The sequence below is a fragment of the Emydura macquarii genome, unplaced genomic scaffold (assembly GCF_026122565.2).
Source record: "Emydura macquarii macquarii isolate MOO-44397 ecotype Brisbane River unplaced genomic scaffold, CSIRO-AGI_Emac_v2 contig_1483, whole genome shotgun sequence".
Classification (NCBI taxonomy): domain Eukaryota; kingdom Metazoa; phylum Chordata; order Testudines; family Chelidae; genus Emydura; species Emydura macquarii.
In genome coordinates, this window is record NW_027131620.1 from 13,370,096 (window position 1) to 13,392,769 (window position 22,674).

At 38.4% G+C, this 22,674-nt stretch overlaps 1 protein-coding gene and 1 long non-coding RNA gene across 4 annotated transcripts in view; one reads left to right on the plus strand and one right to left on the minus strand.

The window, feature by feature from the left end:
• Positions 1-15,533, plus strand: part of NFATC2 (nuclear factor of activated T cells 2) — a 99,008-nt gene extending 83,475 nt beyond the window's left edge. Inside the window, exon 10 of the mRNA XM_067554230.1 lies at positions 15,461-15,533. Coding sequence (XP_067410331.1) covers positions 15,461-15,516 — 56 coding nt within the window. The 3' untranslated portion in view covers positions 15,517-15,533. The remainder of the gene's footprint in view (positions 1-15,460) is intronic.
• Positions 1-22,674, minus strand: part of LOC137157086 (uncharacterized) — a 158,340-nt gene that overhangs the window by 35,724 nt on the left and 99,942 nt on the right. The gene's annotated exons all lie outside the window — the stretch shown is intronic.

Consider the following 22,674-nt stretch of genomic DNA (forward strand, 5'->3'; position numbering starts at 1 on the left):
GTTGATGTCTCCAAAAATTGGTGCTGACAGCATGGGGAGCCTTCTGTAGGCAGGTCAGCAATTCAGAGGCAGACCAGGGCCAGCAGTCATTACCAGCTGATTACTATATAGCAAAAATAAAGATTAAGCTATTGTTGTTATTGTTTATTACAATAGTGGCTGTGGACCAACCACGAATGGGCCCCATTGTGCTGGTGGTGTACAAACACAGAGTAATAGACAGCCCTTGTCCCAAAAAATCTAACGAAAGCTAATTGGCAGCCACTGGCTCCCTTGCCGAGAGGCTGATCACTGAATTGGCCGTGAAGACTGAACTACTCTCTCACTCTTGAAACCTGGAGACTCGCAGTGCAACAGGGGGAAAGCCTTTATTGCTGTTGCAGTGCTCCTGTTCAGCAAAGCATTTATGCACATAGTGAGATTCGTGCCTCTTCATCGGAACACTTAAGCATGTGCTTATCTTAAGCACGCACTTACAGGCTTTACTGAATAGGAATGAAGTGCTGAATCAGGGCCTTAATGGAGGTGGTCTCTTGAGCCGTCAGTCTGGCACCTTTCCCCAGCAATGAATTCCCTTCATTTTTATTCCTTTTAAATGAGCATTTCTGTCCCTCCTGAATATTCTCTGTCCAGGACTGGGCACCTTCCTGTTTTCTTGCTGCTGGCCCCAATAAGTGATCACATGACTAGGCAGGTAATTCCAGCCCAGAGGCTAGTTACTATTGGCTGCAGATAGATGCCAGGAAAGCATGCGATACTGCAGAATACCAGTTGAGCCTGCATCAGTTGCTGACAGATTCCTAAGTGAGTGATGCATGCCACAGCCAAGTCACTGCAATCACACGAATTACGGGAGCATGGTCGTTAGAATGTACAGCTGTTCTTTTGATTGATTTTGGAGTTCTTCCCCATACAGCTGGCTTGCTGTCCTTCCCCTATGCACATGGGCCGTAGTCACCTATCAGACCAATTTTCACAGCACAGCCCCAAGTCCTCAAGAACACACTGTCACATTCAGGTCATGCCTTGCAGCACTGCCCTGTTGTGAGGATTGTGTTATCACGACACAATGCTACATCAATACATCAACATCCTTCATCATGATGATGTTGCTTTGAGACCATGAGGAGACATCACCACCTCACAATTCAATAGCCACATCTGCGGACCTACACTTATTATTGCCAACCCTTCACACCTTTGTTCATCTACAGTTTCTAATGACTCTTACAACTTGTTAAAGTAGCACTTCCATCATTATTTATTCAGTGATGTATTTAAATCTGAGAGTTTATACAGAACAATAGATAACAGTATAAGCCAGACTTTGAAAAACTTTAAAGGCCTGATCCAGATACGTGCTCATCTCCTATTGGAGTTGAAATTACTTAGGTGCCTAACTCCCATAGGTTTCTAGGCACGTCACTGATTTCAATGGGAGTTAGGTGCCTCAATACTTTTGAGGATCTGGCCCTTAGTACCTTGCAAAAGGTATTCAGCAACTTGCAGTATCATACCCTGTGTGCGCTAATTTATGCATTTCATTTGTGTTCAGGATTACAACAACAGAATGTGCAAACTAGGTGACTGCAAATTACATTTGTGCATGCAGTCACCTGATTTTCTCATACAGCTGTGGACTTGGTACACATATTAAGCATGAAATTGCATAGCTAATTTTGTTTTTGCAAAGTCTGTCCCAATGTGCACAATGGATATTTGTTCTGAAAAGAACTCTGAAGATGGGGAATCCTAACTGGTGACTACTATGGGTTACAGGGGTAAAAAGCAATATGCTTCTGAGCCCTAAAGTATCAATTTATATGAGCAGAAACAAGATTCCTTTTCAAACAGAAAACTTTTATTAAATGCATTCTTTTCTTTATTTAGTCATTCTGAAAAATATATCACGATCCCAAATGTTACTAATAGGTTGCCGAAGTAGGTGTATTTGTCCCTTGCATATTATACCAGCAAGAACTTTAGACTTGTGGGTCTGAAAAGGAATCTTACTGTTCCCATAATAGCACTTTGAAAGGGTAATGGTGACTTTAGGATTCACTATGAACATTTTTTATAGCTCTATCTGCAGTTAGTTCCCCACACTACAAAACAAATAGTATTCCCATCTAACCTGCCTTCCTAGCTGAAGCACAGTCGACTGGAACAAATTATTAAACAATCAATTTGTAAGCACCTAAAGGATAATAGGGTGATAAGTAATACCCAGCATGGATTTGTCAAGACCAAATCACGCTAAACCAACCTAATTTCCTTCTTTGACAGGGTTACAGGCCTAGTGGATAGACAGGAAACAGTAGACGTGACTTATCTTGATTTTAGTAAAGCTTTTGTCACTGTCCCACATGACATTCTCATAAGCAAACTAGGGAAATGTGATCTACATGGAATTACTATAAAGTGGGTGCACCACTGGTTGAAAAACCATACTCAAAGAGTAGTTATCAGTAGTTCCCTGTCAAACTAGGAGGTCACATCTAATGGGGGTCCCATAGGCGTCTGTCCTGGGTTTGATACCATTTGATACTTTCCTTAATGACTTGAATAATGGAGTAGAGTGTATGCTTATAAACAGGGGAGTCATTTCAGAAAAATTCTAGGGAAAGGCCAAGCTCTGACAACATTTAGAACATTATATGTGACTATATTTTATCTTGCGAATTCTGGAGGTGAGGGAAGAGGACAAAAAGTGGAGCCTATAGACTTATGAAAAGTCAGGGGAGAGGGGGGAGAACAAACCAGGGTTGGGCAGAATTCTTTCTTCCCCATAGCAAATGATGCCCCTGCTTATGAAATCTGAGGATGACAGCAAGATGAGAGGTGTTTCAAGCACTTTGAAGGACAGGATTAGAATTCAAAATGACCTTGACAAATTAGAGAATAGGTCTAAAATCAACAAGCTGAAACTCAATAAAGACAAGTGCAAAGTATGTCATTTAGGAAGGAAAAATCAACTACGCCAATACAAAAAGGGGAATAACTGCTACGCAGGAGTACTGCAGAAAAGGATCTGGGTGTTATAGTGGATCACAAATTGAATGTGAGCCAACGTGTGCAGTTGCAAAAAAGATGCAAAAAATCTTTCTAGAGTTTATTAATAGTAGTGTTGTCTGTATGACATGACAGGTAATTGTTCCATTTTACTCAGCACTGTTGAGGTTTCAGCTGGAGTAGTGTGTCCAGTTTTGGCACCACACTTTAAGAAAGATGTGGACAAATTGGAGAGACTCCAGAGGAGAGCAACAAAAATGACAAAAGGTTTAGAAAACCCAACCTATGAGGAGAGAATAAAAAACTGGGAATCTTTAGTATTGAGAAAAGTAGTATGAGGGAGGACCTGATAACAGTCTTCAAATATATTAAGGGTTCTTCATGTCAACTGAGGATAGGAGAAGTAATCGGTGTAATCTGCAGCAACACCGTTTTTTGGTTAGATATTAGGAACAATTTTCTAGCTATAAGAATAGTTAAATTCTGGAATAGGCTTCCAAGGGAGATTAGGGCATCCCATCACTGGACATTTTTCAGAACATGTTGGACAAACACCAGTCAAGGCATACTTGGTCCTGCTTCAGCATAGGAGGATGGAGTAGATGACCTCTTTGGTCCCTTCCAACCCTACACTTCTGTGATTCTATTACTGTACATATAATAGACAATTGTCTTTGGATGTACTCCATTCTCCAGTGAGATCACTTCAGACATTACCAAGCTTTTTGATTTTAGAGAGGAAAGTGTTTTATCGCTATACAATTCCAAAACCTGTATTAGTTGGGTTGGAACTTACTCAGAAGCATAGTCAGGGATGGGTAATATGCTTCATGTAAAAACAAACAAAATTACGAATATATTCAATACAATTTACAAATGCAGGACCGACCGTAGGCTGGCCATGTATGTGAGTGCATAGAGCTGTAGGTTGTCATACAATTGACAATTACTGGCAGCTTCTTACATCGTGCCCCTGAGATTCTATGGCGAATATAGCTTTATTGGTCTTGCCTGTACTGCATGCATATACACATAACACCAAGTCTTGTACAGTTGTAAAATTTGGAATAGCTCATTAAAATCTGAGATGGATTCTCTGAGGCAGTCTCTTCTTTAATTGTTCCAAAGTCTTGAGCTAGAGTCTAGCGGGGATGTCCCCAAAGCATTGGGGCCAGATTTTTAAATTGAATAAGGGCCCCATTGGTTTAGGTTCTTGCTACTAGTATTAGGTTGGGAATTACCCAGCCTTATAACTCTTGAGCCCGTCTGGCTCTTACCAAAAATAAAATGATCTAACAGCTCCTGTGCAATGAAGAGCTCAGTGTAGATTCTGGTAATTGGCACTCTTTTTTCTTACTTAAAACAAAAGTTTTCTCACTAGGACAACTTACTCATACTGAAAGTTTTGACTCTTTGGATGATGGGTGTAAATTTTTCTTATAATCTCAGACTATTTGCTGGTAAGAGGTTTCAGGCCTTATTTAGATGAGATACAAATATAGATGTAGTGCTGGTTTCCTGAAGTCTTTAGTTTTTTTCTTGTAATTGCTGTGTAGTTGGATGAGTTTTAGCAGGCTCCTACAACAAGTACATCCTCAGGGCATGTCATATATTCTAATACCTGCACGTGCACCATACATGGCATCTTCATGACAAGGTTCTATTATGGATCATAACTCTCTTCCTAACATTAGTTGCCCAACGCTCAAAATGTTCATCTTTTGGAGAAGGTGGGGTTCTAATGGGTGGGGTTCTATATACACAAGCATGGATTTCATACAGTTTAGGGCTGAGATTTTCAGGACCCTTATGTAAGTTACGTGCCTAACTTCCACTGAATGCCTAATTCCCTTAGACCTCTTGAAAACTGCAGCCCATGGTATACAGCTCAAGACACCTCCAGCAACAATACCTAATGGCTTGTAAGAAAGGAGGGAAAGTACATGAAAGTTTTGCCTGAAAGTGCACTTTCTTGATTTCCAGCTGACGCAAATTCTTCCTCCAGCTCAATGTGTAGGCAGAGTTTTTGTGCCTATCTTAGAATCTTCTGATGAGAAACCAATGATTAAATACTGCAATCCATCGAGCAAACAGGAAATCACACTTCTGAAGTAAAAATTACTTTGCAATTGCAAACCAACAAACCTCTTGCTGAGAAAGTAACATGACCCCAACTTGAGCAAGTTAATGTGTGTCCTACAAACACTGCAACACCCTTCCCGGTTCATGGGGCAGAAGCCTAGAATCCTTAATTCATTGCTATCCAGTGGGCTTACAAAGGGAAAACATTTAAATAACTGAAAGCACCACAGATAACCCTTTATGATCACTTAAAACTCTTACATCTCACTCTCCCTACTGTGATATTCCGTATCTTTTTCCAGTGGAGACTTTGGGGGCTTTATAAACAACACCTCTCCCCCATTTACTGTTTGTACTTGATATTTCAATCCTCTTATTGTGGGATCTTAATAAACTAGCTTCCACAGAATTAAACAAACAATCAGTTTAACTGTGTGAAAGCCCCCTGGCCACAAAAGTATAATGACTTAACCAATCACTTACAAACTCAGGTGTGACTTATTACTGATTTACAAGGCTGTAACCATTTACCTGAAGTGAAGCATGGCAAAACAGAAAAGGAACCCAACAACTCCACACACAGTTTTAAAAATGGAGTTTGGGGCCAATACGAGTTTCAAATTAGCTATACTCAGGCAAACAGTTCCATTAACCTCTCTTTATACATTCATTTCTCCTTACTTCCTTGGAAAGAAAATGCCTCCCAGAAACATTTTTCTGGCCCAGACTATTTGTTGTTTATGATAGTATTCACTTCTAGGGTGAAACTTTTGTCTGAGGCTCTCGAAGATGAGTAAATGCAGACACAGAGATGTTAAGGTCCAAGTTTTCAAACATTATCTAATCTGAGTTGCCTCAATTACTGGATGTCCAAATTGAAACATCTAAGGTCTGATTCTCAGAAGTACTGAGCACTAATAACTCAACTGAACTGCCCTGAGTATTTCAAGGTGGACATCTAAAGACTTAAGGCCAGATTTTCAAAGGTATTTAGGTGCTTAAAGATATAGAGAGATGACTCCAGGAGTTAGTCAGCTAATCTGTTTAGGCAATTCTGAAAACCTCACTAGGTGCCAATGTTCATCTTTAAGCACCTAAATACCTTTGAAAATCAGACCCTTAGTGGACACTTTGAAGAATGTTGGCCTCTGTGATTTGGCCAAAGCTACATAACAAGTTAGTGGCAATGCTGAGAAACAAGTGTAGCAGTCGTAGCAGCTAGTCGTGTGCTCTAACCACTAGGTAACACTTCTTAGTGACACATTTTGTGAATTTTTATAAAAGAGTGAGGCCCACCATCTCTTTTTGGAGGGACATTGACAATAATGGAAATAAACAGAATCCCCTCTCAATTTCTAGGGTTATTCTAGTGATGTAAGCAAATTACTGATCTGTCTAGAATTTTCCCTTGATACATTGTGCACATAGGACATTTTGGGTTTGAAAGGAACAGACACATATTGTATTTTTTCACTCTTCTATCACAGACACAACCAGCTTTCTGTTAAGAATTCTGGATACAGTGGTATAATAGCCGTTTTCTTTGTTCCTTACTTGGCAAGTAGCCCATCAAAGTATGATAACTAGAGGGTACTCAAAACATCATAGTTCAAATCCAAGTCCTCTGAACTCAGTGGGAGTTTAGATATGGATTCACATAGAGCCAGGCGTTAGCCACAAGAGCAAATATTACTTTGTTGCAGTCCAGTGTATTTAGATTCTGTTTTCTGTTGGATTTCTAGATGATGTATTTTAGAGTCTTGGAAAGATCTTGATGGGTGGATGGTTTTGAGTCCATTTAAACCAGCATAAAGTACATGCATGAGGGCAGAATTACCATTTACTTTTAAATATCTAACTTTTTTCAAGAGTTTGCTCAATTAAATGACATTGACAACCTAGCAGGGTATGTGAGGGATGATGGGAGAGTGAGGAAACATACACAGCTAATGGGGAGAAGGAAGAATGGGTCCAGGAAGGGCTCAAGCTTATTCTTTACATTAGGGAGTGGAATTTTGTAACAGATAAATATATTAAGGTTAATTATAGGAGTATGAGCATGAACTGAGCCCTTCTTTTAGATCTCCCTAGATTCCAGAATGTATCTTTCATTCTGTTGTTTACAAAACTAAAAAGTTCACCTGTATTTTTTACTAATACAGCTTGCTGGGGCTTGGCTACATCTAAGTCTGTACCTTAGGAAGTTGATGTGCTTGCATGTTCAAAGGGCAGTTTTCCAAGACGTAAGGTATAAAGTATGTCAGATACTGAATGGTAGGATCAAGCACATAATATATGCCTGCACCTTCTTAGGAAGCCAAGTAAAATATTTCTCTTCTATATATAGCCAACTGAAATCCAACTGCAAAACATTTCTGAATCTTGGACTCAAAATTAGATTAGACTTGAAAGAGCATTTTTACTCCTTTAATACTTTGATGATTTTTTTAATCTCTGCACTGTGTTTAAATAGGAACCAAATGCTTTCACAATGAATTTAAAGGAAATCTAAAGAGATCTGACAGATAAAAAGAAACTAAATATGGCCATTTTATGAGAAAAAAGTTTCACCTCCTTTGTGGTTGAAGCAAAGATGTAACTTTCAGAATTTCTTTGCACATTAATTTTCTGTTCTTCATAGATAATACAAAAGTCTAATGCATTTACATGGCCACCGTGTAATCAAAAAGAGGTTGAGATTAGATTTGGCATATTTATATCACGTTTCATTTGGGCCACTAAAATGATAATTATTTGGAATTACTGTAAAAGGCAGTGACTAGTCTTTGACCTGACATAAACACATGGGCCTCCTGTGCCTCTGAAATCTCAGATCTAATTACTGGCACTTCTTGTAAAGTTTGAATCATAGTAATTTATCTGTATAATTTTTTAAATATTCCTTTTAAATAATATCAGTTAGGAAATGCAAAAAAATTAAAAAAAATAAAATACAGTGCTGGATCTGAGCAAATAAAAAGGTCAGCGGTTAAGTTCTGCCTTGTGTATTTTGTATGCCGAAATGTCCATTTAATAAACTAAGACACACAGTGGAAGAGTAGTCGATAACTAACATTTGGCCTTATAAAATAGGCTGAAGGTTACAATTTTTTCTCAAAAATGGTTTTGCAAATCTTTTTCAGAGCTGATAGATACACACCTTAGCTGGATACAAAACATTATATGAAACAGAATGACTGTGATCTTTGATCCAAGCAATCAAAGTAAAAGGTAATTGATATTTTTCTGCCTTTTCTCCAGCTGTGTGTTTTCTTAAACTTATACTTTTTTTTTTTTAAATTTAAAAATCATGCCACTTTTAATGTGGCTTAAAAGTTTTAAATCTTTTTTTTTTTTTTTTTTTTTTAATTCCTCTTGCTTCCATTTTATATACCTTGTAGATTTCCTAAAATATCTGGGGCTTGGGGGGCAGGGAAGAGGTATTGGATTGTGCATGCACTGTGTATAAGAATATTGACATTTACGTTTAGTAGCCACCCTATGTCATTAGAACCTGAAGTTCGCCTGGGTGTGTTCCTAGCAAATTTTGGGGGGAAAGCAAATGTGGGGAAAGATCTTCCTCCCTACTCCTCAGTGTGGGTCTCTTATATGCAGTCAGTTCCCTAGTGCATATTCTGCACTTGTTTCACATGCAGAACCGCTGGCAATGTCCATGAAACACACTGAATAAGCAGGATTTTTTAAATGCAGCACAGAGAAGGGAGGGGAACTTATCCTGCACTGCAGTTTAGTTTTATCTCCTTTGGCGAGGATGGTGGTCCAGATCCTACAAACCTTACTGTCACAGGACTCCATCTGGGCAACAGAGTCCTCTCACTTGCCCTGGTTTTATGGTGGCATGGCTGCAATGATGTGACTAAGAATTACTTCCAATTTATGCAGCTAAAAGGGCCTAACTCAATGCCCAATAAATCCAGTGAGAATCTTTTCTTTGATTTCAATGATCATTGGATAGGGCCCTATGTGAAAAGAGAATCAGGCTCACTTTAAGTGGTGTCACATCCACTTAAATCACGTTGGACTTTGGCCCATTGATTAGAATATGAGCTTTGCTTGAGTGAGAATGGCATGACCTTTTTTTGTTACCTTTTCTTGGATATTTCATTTGCTGGCTCAAGATTTTAAATTCATTTATCAAGATGGTGGTTGATTTTTTAAAATGTATTTATTTATTAAAACTGTGACTTTATCATGTGCATGTAAATTTGGGATCTTGCATTGTCGGCCCACGAAGTTAATAACAACAATCCTTTTACTGTGAGGATATTAATCAGCAAAAGTACAACAATCCTGGTATTATTGCTAGTTAACATCCTCACAGTAAAAGCGCTAGCAAGAATCCTTTAAAGCAGCAATGGTCTTCTACTCTTTTTAACTGGCTTTACTACAGTTCCCGCTAACTTCCCTGTTGCAATAGGTTAAGCGGGTTGTTTTCTATCATTAAACCCTTTTTTTTTAATTGAGTTATTACTCATCTGTAAAAAGTAGCTCGGAGCAGAAGCCTGGCACAATAGAGTTTTGCAAATCAGAGTTTTGGCAAATCTCCAAGAGCCCTGTTTTGTTTGTCTTGCAGGGAACTGCTTTCCTACAAATTTACTTGCAGGCTTTTTGCAATAAGACAGCTTTAAGCTGAAAAGTCAGATGGACATTCAATTCTGGACCCTTTTTTCTAGTGTTGCAGCCATCTCTATTTTAAACCCCTCCACAATGACTCTAATGGAGCCATTCCAGGTTGCACCAGCTGAGGATCTGCTCCCTTTTGTACTGTGGACATAGCCCTTTGTAAAGCAACAGAGACACCTGAACTGAGGTTTGAAAAGAATTCAGATCTTTCATATGGATTTTGACTCTCAGGGTTTTATCTGCCTAAGTTCATAAAGGCCACAGTAAAATAGCTCTTCACAAACATTAATGAATTTATCCTCACAACTCCCCTGTGAGGAAGATGAATGTTATTATCCCCATTGAGCAGACAGAGAGCTGAGGCACAGATAGGTTAAGTGAGTTGCCCACGATCATGCAGGAAGTGTGTGGCAGAACTGCCAACAGCACCCTGGTCTTGTGAGATCCAATCTAGTGCCCCAACAACAAGCCCTTCCTATGGACTATGGATCTAAAATGTCAAAATCAGAGCAGATGGAATAACCCCCTTGTACAGAGCCCAAATAAACAAACATGTGCAGGGAGACTATGCAGCACGTAGTCCAGAATCCATTCCTCCAGAAGGGCAACTGCCACCTCTGTGGCCACAGCACAATCCTTTAGCAGAGGTGTTTGTGGTCACTGAATCTGTGCAGTTGCCACTAAACTCCCCAGCCCCTCTCCATGCTGACCTATGTGGGCTGAACAGATGATTTGACATCCCTGTGTGTGCCAATCTGCTCACCCCTCACGCAGCAGAACTACCTGCTTCACTGGGCTGTTGAATGCAGTGGGGGTATTGAGAGGGGAAGGGGGGAGTGGCTTGGGTTGCTACTACAATGAGTGCATTTCACCCCGTGTACACTAATACTTCCCATTGTCCAGGCAGATTTATGCATAACACACCAAACTTTGCTGCATCTTTACAGAGTTCAAGGATTGCATACCAGGTCTGCAACACATTCAAACGTATAGTCTTTTCAATGGTTTATTATGGTTTCTATATATATTACCTTAGAAATAAAAAGTTAAAAATATGATTAAAAAAATCAAAGGCCAAATTCTCAAAGGATTTGCACTGGCTTTTTTTTTTTTTTTTTCATGCATGTATAGTTTGTATCTATATTGAATCATGCACGTGCAACTCAGAGTTCTTGGGCGTATAACAATCCAAGTTACATGCTCCAGCAACTCATAAAAGGTGGCAGCACTCTAATTCATGCCCATAATCCAAGTCAAATGCCAAATTACCAGTGCAAATTGCACTCACAAAATGGAAGCCCCCCATTTGACCATGTGGCTCAGTATTTGTGCATGACACAGCCGACATTTGCATGTGCCAAATGGGTATCTAATAGCACCAGTTTTAAGATGTACAGGCCACTTTTTTGAATGTTTGTCCCCTGTCCAGTACCGAGACAAAACTGGATGTGGTTTTGTTTGGTATCATAGATGGGGAAAGCCATTTTGAATAGCACACCCCTGCTATCCTGCCAGCATGACCTCATACGCACTGTATAAATGAGGTCACGCCAGTGGAGGGAGGGTGGGGACCAGGGGGAGATATTCAAAATGGCTTCCTCCATGCAACATGATTTCATACACACAGTTCATGCGAGGTCATGACAGCAAGGGTGGGATCACACCATTCCCGGAAGCACTGGAACAACTGGTATTCTGGGGATGCGGCAGTGTCCCTCCTGTATTGGACAGACATTTTATCTATGCTACCACGAAAGGATAGAGAGAAATTTAGGTATGAAAGTCAGATCAGAATCCAAACTTCCTCCAAAGGTTGGGTGTGTCTGGATTTGTAGATGCCATTCAGCCTACTATAAAAAACCCAGGTCACTAGGATCAGAGCTGGGTATGGATTCAGATTCTCCCAGAATACTGGGGAAGCAGGTTCAATGGAAATGGTTTCATTCAGCCTAGTGTAGAGAGAACCCTGATCTGGGAAGATTGGATCTAGTTGCTATTATTTTATGTATTTGTAGTGCAGTAGTGCTTAGGAGTACCAGTCAGGGGCCAGGACCGCATTGTGCTAAGGGCTGCCCAAACAGGACTGCTTGTCCTTCTCTTAAAGCTGCAGTGTTGTGGCTCAGGCCCATTTATTGCAAGAGACAGTAACCTCTAGCTAGCTTAATTTACAGCCTTACCAACTCATTCTGACTGTCATTAGCAGTAAATATTTCCAAGAATGAGAGAGTTTGCTCTGTAGGCCTCAGGAACCAACAGCCTCAGCCTGCCATAGCACAGACAAAACTCTGCCCTTGTTCCCACCCATGAAGCCCCTCAGCAGTCGAAGAAACAGTGATCAGGTGGGTTACAACGCTGTCTGACTCACTGTGTTGCTCTGCTGTTTTATTGTTGTACAGTTACAGCTGTCCACCTGTCACCTCAGCCAACAAAACCCACTATCAGCCTGCAATGCAAATGAATGCAACAGGCCAGGGAGAAAGTGAAGCTGACTGTCAAGTAAACCCTATCAGCTCTAGATTTCAACTGCTTCACTACATTGTCCACACTGTTTTGCATCTGCCAGTTACAGCATCATCCATATTTGCACAGGAGACCACAGAGTGGCTGTTCTCCTGTCGCTGTGCTATCTGCCTGGCAACCCTGCGGCCTGCAGATTTTGCTTTACTCAAGTTGTATTTTTTGTTTTAGAAACAAAACAAAAAAATTCAGCACCCCAGAAGAATTTGCCCCATTGAGTTTAATAAGATTAGTTTCGTTCTATTTTCTAAATAGGGTAAGTCTTTTTCACCTTCTTGTTTTCACCTAAAATATTAGCCCTCCCTAAACTGAGACGAGCTTTTGTCATCAGGAAAGTCATGTTTCCATATGAGGTGGTTGTGTTAAATTAACAGGAAATGCACATACAATATGTTTTTGATACACTGACTGAACGAACAAACGTGTTGATAAATAAATCAGCCTACAGTTTCAGCCCACTCTTTTTTATAAAGGAAATGACCCCACAGAGTTGGTGCCCACTTCTTTCACCTCACTGCTATTTTTAGCAGTCAGAGGCTATGAAAAATTTCCATTGAAGATCTGCTCCTCTCATTTCCTAGGTAGAGAAAACAGGAAGTCCTTTAAGTTGAGCCTAAATAGGTTTTGCATGAAACTAGAGCAATCTCACCTCCCACTGGCAGTTTGGTTACACTGCAAAGCTACAGAACAACTACAGATCTAATAACCTTCAGCTGTACAGTTTTTTCAATGAAATTGCACAAGCAATTATGGGCAGAAGCTAACAAAGTGTGGCAGGTAGAAGTTTAGGCATGAGGAGATGGTAAAAGTCCCCTTCACTGTATAATAGTTTTTTCTGGCATAACTCGGTTTTTCAAGAGGCACCTCCACCAGTCAAATCGAGGTCAGGCATGTGAAAGCATAAACTGCCTGGAATTAGGAAGAAGGGCTAAATTCTGAGCTGTATTGCTTATGAGATTTCTGTGCACAGAGCTTCTAGAAGCTACCTCCCCTCTCAATAGGCATGTAGAAACCCTAAATGCATTAAACTTAATACAGTTCTGCTGCTTCAATGTGTGGGTAGAATTTAGGAAGTCCAAATCTGGTCTGCAGCATAAAGCACAGATCACTGCACCCTACAGTTTTTTCAAAAGGGATACTGTAACTGTATGAAACACAGGCTGATTTGTTACACTGCCACTATGTCTTTTAAGCAGTCGTTGCCCTTAACAGGTTCATTTTCTATGGAATCTTAACATGTGGCACAGAATTTTTATTCTATTGTTAGGTTCATTCTCTGATTAATTCAAAGGAGTTCAGTGTATTTTTCTCTCTTTCTAGCCCCGCTTCAGAAAAGTATCTTCTTATTGAGATAGGGTACTTAAGCATGTGCATACATTCTTTTCTGAATTGGTGTCTGTCTGTCCTTTTCTCTCTCTGTGTACCGAAGCTAGAGGCAGAGAATACATACTGTTTTAAGAGAATTAGTTCCAACAAAAATTTACATGACAGTTCTAAGCCCCCATGCAAGAAAGTGTGCCCGTGATTGCAAGAGCAATTAGAGATGGGCCCATTCAGATCTGGAAATGGATCCAAATCTGAATTTTCTCCAAAGATCTGTGGCAAGAAGAGCGTTTGGATCTGGTGTTCTGGACTAATCCATCTGTAATGCACCTCCAGTGCATGCACACATTAGTAAAGGTTTTTATAATATAACAAGCTGTGAAATGCCTTTTGCACGTTCCTGCACTGTATTAGATATTAGATTAGGAAAAAATGACTATTGTATGTGAGACAAGGTGGGTGAGGTAATATCTTTTCTTGGAGCAACTTCTTTTGGTGAGAGACATAAGCTTACACAGAGCTCTTCTTCAGGTCAGGGAAACATACTCAGAGTGTCATAGCTAAATAAAACTCAAAGCAGCACCAGATGCAAAATCTACAACCATTATCTCCACCGCTAAAATGATCAACATCCCCCACAACACATCTTTCAAATCCATAGATCTTACTCAGGCCTATCACAACATGTGGTGTACCTCATCCAGTGCACTAAATGCCCCAATAACTCTGTGGGAGAGCGTTTCCCAGAAATGAAGAGAAGCGCTGTGTCAGCTCGAAAGCTTGTCTCTCTCACCAACAGAAGTTGGTCCAATAAAGATATTACCTCAGCCACCTTGTCTCTAATATCCTGGGACCGACATGATTACAACAACAGTGCATACAATATTGTATGTGATAACAAACAATGCGTGCTGTTTGGGGTTTTTGCAGAGAAAAGCAAGGAAAGCAGTACACTAATGCATTCTGTTGGGCTTTATTATTAATCATTCGCACACAGTTTCAGGACATTAGAGTAAAAATGAATAAAGAGGCATGGAATATTACTTATACTTTTATTTCTGCACTGTAAAGAAAAATGCCAATGAAGAATAAATTGTAAGAAAAATGCACTATGTGGCAAATATGCTTAAAGCCTGATTTCCAGAAAAATACCTTTGCACATGACTTACATGCACAGAATTTTCAATGCAAGCACACATGCTTGGCATATAAAAAATGCACTTCTCAAAGCTGGTGCTTCACTTTTCTAATTTTTCTTACTTCATCTTGGTAAGAATGTCAATATCCACTGACTCTCTGGGACTTTTTGTCTATGAAACAGTAAAAGAATTGTTTTTTGCAAGGGACCTCAACTGCATGATCACAGGACATGAAATATTCTACTTTTATAGCGCTTGAAAAGTGCTGAACGCTATATAGAAAAACAGTAATACATGGCTGCTGTTCCAAAATGTTTACCATCTAAAGGCCCAATCCTGTGACCACTTTCAATTGGGCATACTTAGGAATAGTAAACAGCATGCCAGTATCTAGAGCTACATCCATAAGTAAACATTTCCCAGATCAAGCCCTCCTTAGACATGATGCAACAAATAGAGCTAAACAGTATGGAAAGGATTGGGTGAGGAAGGACAAAGGTTAGAGCAAATAACATCACACAGTTACTCAGTTTAGGCAGGTGCACATTTTGGTGATCTAGATAGAAACTGGGTTATGTGGGTGTTTGGGTTTTTTTTTTTTTTTTTTGTTAATAATAGATATGTTATCATTATAAAATGTTAAGGGGATGTTTGAGATTCAATAGCAAAACCTGCCAGGATTGCTTTGAATTCCCATCACTTGCGGAACGTGCTAAATCTCTTTCCCCTTTTTTATTTCACAGTTAATGAAATTATCAGGAAGGAGTTTTCTGGACTCCCTGCCAGAAATCAGACGTAAAAGAAGAGATTTGTGAGACAACTTTTACTGACTCCTTCCATAACTGACCTGTTTAGATCCTTCCACTGCCCCTTCAGCCTGCTGCTTCCTTAACTATTCATCTCAAGGCACCGATTCAATGCAAGGAACAATGTATTGGCATCAAGCTGACAGCCTTGACTAAGCAACTCGCCACCTCTCTCTGTAAACATCAAAAGGACACCCTTCCTTTAGTCTAGAGATTGTATTGTTCTCATATAACCTGCTACAAAAAAAAAAAAAAATATATATATATATCATAATAATAAGGGAGAAGAAAGGCATCACTCCAGAGCGCTGTTCTAAAGCAAATGTGGCTATATATTAGTATTTAATTAGGAGGGGACGGTAAATAAAGATAGAGGGAGTGCCTGCATTTTATATAAGATTAACAACACTTTACATTTAAATAGCAGCACCTTTCCATCCAGATCTCAAAGCCCTCTGCAAACACACGTTACACATTATTATTTCTAATTTTGTCGGTGGGGGAAACTGAGGCACCCAACAGTTAAGTGATTTGTACAAGTCAGGCCACATCTACACTATGGATTCTACATTGATGGAAGGGGTTTTTCCCATCACTGTACATAATCCTCCTCTCCCAGGGGCAGTAACTAGGTCGAAAGAAGAATTATTCCATCTGAGTAGCTGCATCTATCCTAGGGGTTAGGTCAGTATAGCTATGGTGCTAAGGGTGTGACTCTTTCACAGCCCTGAGTGCTGTAGTCATTTCAACATAATATTTAAGAGTAGAGCAGGTCTCAGACTGACGTGGGAACAAAACCCAGGTTTCCTGACTCTGAACCCTGTGCTCGGCACACCAAACTGTAGGTGCCATTTGAATCCAGGACGTTCCTTGCTGTTTTTAATCAGAGCTGATGTGCCTTTGAAGGAGAGGAATGCTTAAAGAGAACTAAGTTAAAAGAGCAATTAAACATTTTCAGTGTACAGCCCAAGTAAAAATAACCCCTGATAAAATGAAGAGGATGCATCTATTGGAGTTACAAAATCCAAGCAGAATTATGCCTATCAAAAGACTTTGTGATTGACCCAAATTAGTGGTTAGCCAATACATTGACAGATCTTAATTATTTTATTCTAATAAAGTACTGCTGTTTATTTCATGTAGAACCTGCCTTCAATTCGTAACTGCTCTCATTTAGAAGCCACAACATTTAACCACGCAAGCTGCAGGGGAAAGTAATTACATCTAACAGAAGCCACAGCTTCTAAAAAAAAACCCAAAACATTTATTTGTCTTTTTTCTTTTGCTTTGAAAAGCCAGCAACAATTTACAGAAAGGCTGAACTTCCTGGTTAGTCTAATAAGTTAGCTATGTACGACTTCTAGTGCTAACACATAGTTTGAATATGGTGTGCTCATGAATGTTAATCACAAGAAACAGAATATGGATAATATTTGCTGTTTGCAGTTGTACAGCTAGTAAGCTTGTCAAGTTTCACGCTCTCATTTTTTAGTGTGTTATTGCTTTCCTAGCATGATAAAAAGACATCCTGCATGGATTATATACAAACAGTAAGGGCTAACCATACTATTGCAGCAAATATGTGATAATCTTTTGTTAAATTAATGAAATAAATATTCTTAAAGAGTGCTTGTAGGAAATTTGCAGTACTAAAGATCGCTCTATAAGGCACACTAGCTAAAGATTTAAGGGTTTCAAATCAAAGCTTGCCAGTACCCATGTATCTACAAGTTCACAGCATGAATTAAGTTGTATGAAAGTATTAGATCAGCAGAACTTCTGTAGAATGCTTTTCCAACACTGCAAGAAAGATAAGTGCATAGACCCCATAGAATAAGTACTGGATTTGGCACAGTCATTCTTCATGAGTATTGTGAAAATATATCTTTTCTACCACTAAATTCTACCACTTAAGACATGCAAAATCTTATATCTCGGAGAGAGTTATAGAGATGCTATACATTTCAGAATGTCTGATTGAGAAATTGACCTCAGCCAAAATCTAGGATCTTAAACAACTCTGGATCTTTGAAGTATTTGAAATCAGAATTTTGCAAATGAGCAAACCCAAAAGCCTGGATTCAAACTTTCTTAGGTCATTTAATGTCTGGGTGTATATTCTGAATAGAATTTTAAGTCTTGCTTGAGCCCATTTATATTCTTAATCCAAAAGGTGATTAGAAATTTGGCCTGTTCATGAAATTTGCTTTTTGTCAGGTGGATCAAACATATACTGCTGATACCTGTAGACAGTGCTAGTGTAACACACAGATCAAGCAGTAGCATTTCTTCCAGTGTTCTGCTTTGTAAGAGAATCTTTTTCAGAAGGCCATTTTCCTATATGCCATTTCAGCAATACTAAAAGTGACTATTACACAATACTTCCAGCCACAGAATCTGCCATTGATATAGCCAGCTACATTTACTCCACCAATAAATAATACAGCAAAAAGTATCAAGGGCTGGTCCTGTATCCATTGAAGTCAATAGACTTTTAGCCATTGGCTTCCATGGGAGTAAACCTGGGGCCTTGAATATGATTAATTTAAAATGACCTAGATATAGGGGAATTATTGTATGTTATTCAACACCTTTAGGTGCTGTATTTTAACATGTTTAATTTCCTCAGAGACTATTTGAATTTATTGCTTTAAAAATGCAGTGTACTATGAGATATTCAGGACCTCTGGTTCTTTTTAAGGCAGACTAAAGTTCCAGGCAAAACATTGCATTGTTTTGACTTGTCTTGATTCTCAAGGTGCAAAGTCATCTTGCACAAGTTGTTTATTTCAGCTGACTTTACCTGAACAAGTGTGAAGTCCAAAGGAGTTTTCCAGTTTCACACAATTTGCACATAGAACTATCATAAAAATTACTTGGCAGAATTTTTTCCATATGGACTCTCTTGTTGGATTTTAATAAGCAGCACAAAGAAATATGTGAATTTATTTAGTTTATACAATAAAATTGGCTAGACAGCATGTTCTAAAAAACACTGCAACTTATTTGGTGACAGACTAAAAATAAAACCCCAAGAAGGGAACTGGTTTCAAACAGCATTATACACACAAATGCATGCCTGATTTGGACAGGTATATGGGGTAATTGCACATGCAAATTCACTAGAAATCTTGGTCATTTCAATATGTAGTTACCCAAATTAAATATGAAATCATTGTACATATGTTCCCATTAAGTTTGCCTAACCGATCTGTCACTGCCCCTAAATTATCATTTGAGCATCCTGCATCATTACCCCCTTTTAACATATTAGGCTCTTATAAATGTAGGAACCACACAGAAATTAAGGCTTTGATCCTTACAATGGGACATCAACATGGAGTTCCACTGAAGTCACATTGCAGGATCTATCTGTTAAACATGTTCTCTCTCTCCTATTTTTTTTTTTTAATCCATTGATCTTACATTTTCCTTCAAGAGCTATGCTGTGTAGGGTGGGATGATAATTTTTATGTGCTTCAGGGACTCTATTGCTGCTTGCATTAACCTGAATGTTTTTCTTCCTAATGTTTAAGACACAGATAATTAACCATTAGATGTGTTTGTGCATGTGCATATACACATGTATGTTATATACTTGGGTTGCAGTCCTGCAACTGGTGCCAAAGGAACAGACCTCTGCACCTGCATGATGTCAGCTAAAGGATCAGGCTCTTCATACATGTATATAATATAGACTACATTTTAGTGGTTTTATTTACAGCTACATGAAGTCTATGCTCCTGTATCTGCTTTTCATCATGTTACATGCAAAATGTTCGATAAATAATATAGTCTTAATCCACTTCATATTTATTTCTAGAGAGAGGGAGGATCCTAAGACACAGAGTTATGCAGTTTTGTCTCTCTCACAAATGTTATAGATATGCTGAATAGCTTCAAAATATATAGTACTAAATTATTTAATTTTTTTTGCTGAGCAGTGTTTTTCCAGTATTAATATTGTTACATAAATAAAAATTGCTCCCATGCTCTCTCTATAGAAACATTAGGTTCAGCTTGGAAGAGTTAATAGCATTTTGTGAATAATTTGTTCTCACTTTAGCTGGAAGATAGCCATATTTGCACATGAGGAAATTCTGTCTTTCCTCAGTTATCTGAATGTTTCACTGCAGTGCCTTCCTGCTATTGTACCAAAGGCCCTCCAAATATACTGTCCACAGGTTGAACAACTCTAATGTGTTTTCCATCAATGTTATACCATGCTAAGTACATGGGGCTCATTGTAATTCAAAGTTCATCTCTCTTTTTTTTTCCTCCATTTTTCCGTCATAGCTTTGGCTGCAAATTACAGGATGAGCTCCTATAAACTGTTGCATCAATTATATAAATACATAAAATAAAATCATCATTCTTGATACATAAACAGTCTGAGCGCATAATGGGAGTTGACAGATGTAAGGAAGATTTTTTGTCAGTTACAAATGTTTTAAGCGAAGTTTGCCAGGGGAGTAATTGCTTGTGAAGAGATCTACAATGAAATATGCAACCCAGTTTTGCTTTTCTCCATGAGAATGAGCAAAAAATGTAAGAGCTAAACAACAGCAGTGGATTGAAAGTGTCTATTGTATGTGTTTTTATTGGTAGAAAGAATGTAGAAGAGCCATGTTTTTGCACTTGCTTTATTTGTATCCATGTAAATATGTATCACTTCTATTCTTCTTATAGGAATACACCATTTTCTGAATGTAGTATATTTCCAAAGACAGCACTATGTTATTCTCTATTGTATAAAAATGCTGCTGCTTGATAATATATCTAAAACAGTTCTCAAAATTAGCCAGCATGTTTTTTAATATATTTTGTAATCTGTATCTTAAAAAATAAGGGACTATGTTTTTTTATCTACCCTAAATATGCAACGTCTTTTGCATTAGAAATGGTATTTATAAAAGTTGTTTTGCATTTTTTCCAAGTGTATTAATTTCTCTATGCATTTATTGTTGAACTCATTTCCCCCATAAGATAAATGATTTCAAGTTGGTATTTGATAAGTGTTCCGAAGACTTCAAACATGTTTTTGAACATACTATATTTCTAAATACTTCAGTCTGATTTGCTTTCCCATTAATCACTTTCCAAATTGCTACTTCAGAAAAAATTATTTTCCATCTGGGATTCAAGAAAATGTCTGTCTAATTTTAAGATATAAAACTGGAACAAACACCACCATGTTTGTCCCATTTTAAATTATCTGATGACTCAATTTAGTCTCCACAGTGAATGTTTGTTATTTATACTGTACGCTTATGGAATTGGGAGAGGTGCCTACATTGGGTTTAGGAAAAATGAACCACAAATTCCCCAAAATTCAGTTTCTTTTTGTTTTCTATGGAATTTGTGGTGTGCTTTTTGTATTGTCCATGATTTCACACATGTAATTTTAAAGTATTTAGTTTGCCATCAGACATGAAAATGCATAGACACCAACATACCAATTTGCTCTTAATACAATATGAAATATCCATCCCTTTGAACATTTCACATGAAGTTAGTATGCCTTTCTCTTACATCTGTGCTACTGTGTAACCCCAGTGAATGACAGTTAATAACAATTTGCTTAACCAGCATCAATATCTATTATAGTATATGTAAGATTTGTTTATCTATTTTTTAAATTTTTCCTTGTGTGTAACCCAAAGAAATAAACTTGTACTTGACCAATATTGCAATACAATTTCAAATGAAGGTGCTGGTAGCTGTACATGATCATATAGGCTGCCAATGAGAGGCAAGCAAGGGAAAAGTTTATATTTTGAGTTTCCTTCTGTAGCTCCTCTGAAACTGCTACAGAAAAGCTGGATGATTCCAGCAATAGTGATCTATACACATGCTAACTGGATATACTGAGTTTCCAAACAATCCATATATCTGCTGAAGAGTAGATGGGTTATTTTCAAATATTACTATGGGCTAGACTGCAATACTCGTACTCATGCCGAGCAGTATCTTACTACGTAAGTAGTCCAATGGGTGTATGCAGGTGTAGACTATGGGTGTAGTCAAGTAGTCAGTAAGGGTCAGTAAGGGGGGCATAATTGGTCCTAAGAAAATCAATTTAAAAATAACCATTTTTGGTAATCCCTGTATTCCTAGACTCACTGCTCAAGTCATAGCCTATACATTCAGCTAACATTCTGCATTAAATGCACATACTCACCTGAAATAAGAAATGACTTTTAAACAGACATTTTACTACCAAATTGCTTGCGCAAAAGACTAAATTTTAAAAAAGTGAAGAGGGGTTTATATCACACTCATATTCCAATGCCAAACATTGTTAACCTCCAATTCAATGATTTTTCCTCTCTGTAAAATATTTTTATATGGCTTGTACTATGATAGTTTAGCAATAAATCAAATGACAACATCTGCAGCATGTGAGTTTGTGTATTCTTAAATACCCGTATCACCATATATACAGTGATTAGGCATGATCTTGTAACCTTTACTTTCTTGAATAAGCCCAATGAGACTTCTTTAGTGGGACTTTTCAGGCAAGCTGGTATGAGTAAGGATTTCAGAACTGGCACCATTGTTTGCAAAGTAGATACTAAGGAACTAGGGCTGCTTGGGGTGCTACCGCACCCCCTGGCTTGAAGCATTAATAACAAACACCAAATACATGGTTACCATGGTCTTCCCCAGTTTCTGTAGATGAGATTGAATTATGTAGCGAAAAGAAACGATAAAGTCCATCCTTAGCTCCCAACAGTCTTTTTCTTTTTTTCTAGTAAGAGAACCAAACAAGCCAAATTAACAGATGCTCTGTAAAATGTTATGGAATTGTACAAATTTAATTTCCATCTGAGCAAAGTATTCACATATAGAGATTACTGAGATTGGGGATGTGATCCATTTTATTTGCGTTCATCTAAATCCCAACTCTGCAGTTCTTTTCTGGACACACTAAAAGGTATGTTTTCATACTGCTCTGCTGGAAGGGTGCCCAGGGAGCCCATTATTTCTTGGTAACAGTTGAGTTTATGTAGCGTACGATTAAAGGCATTTACCTTAACAAAATCAATATTACCCTTTGCATTTAAAAACAGAAAATTCAAACCATATTTGATGCATTTGTCAGACATAGAAGCAAATGTTTTACTTATTCACAAAAGCCTCAGAACAAG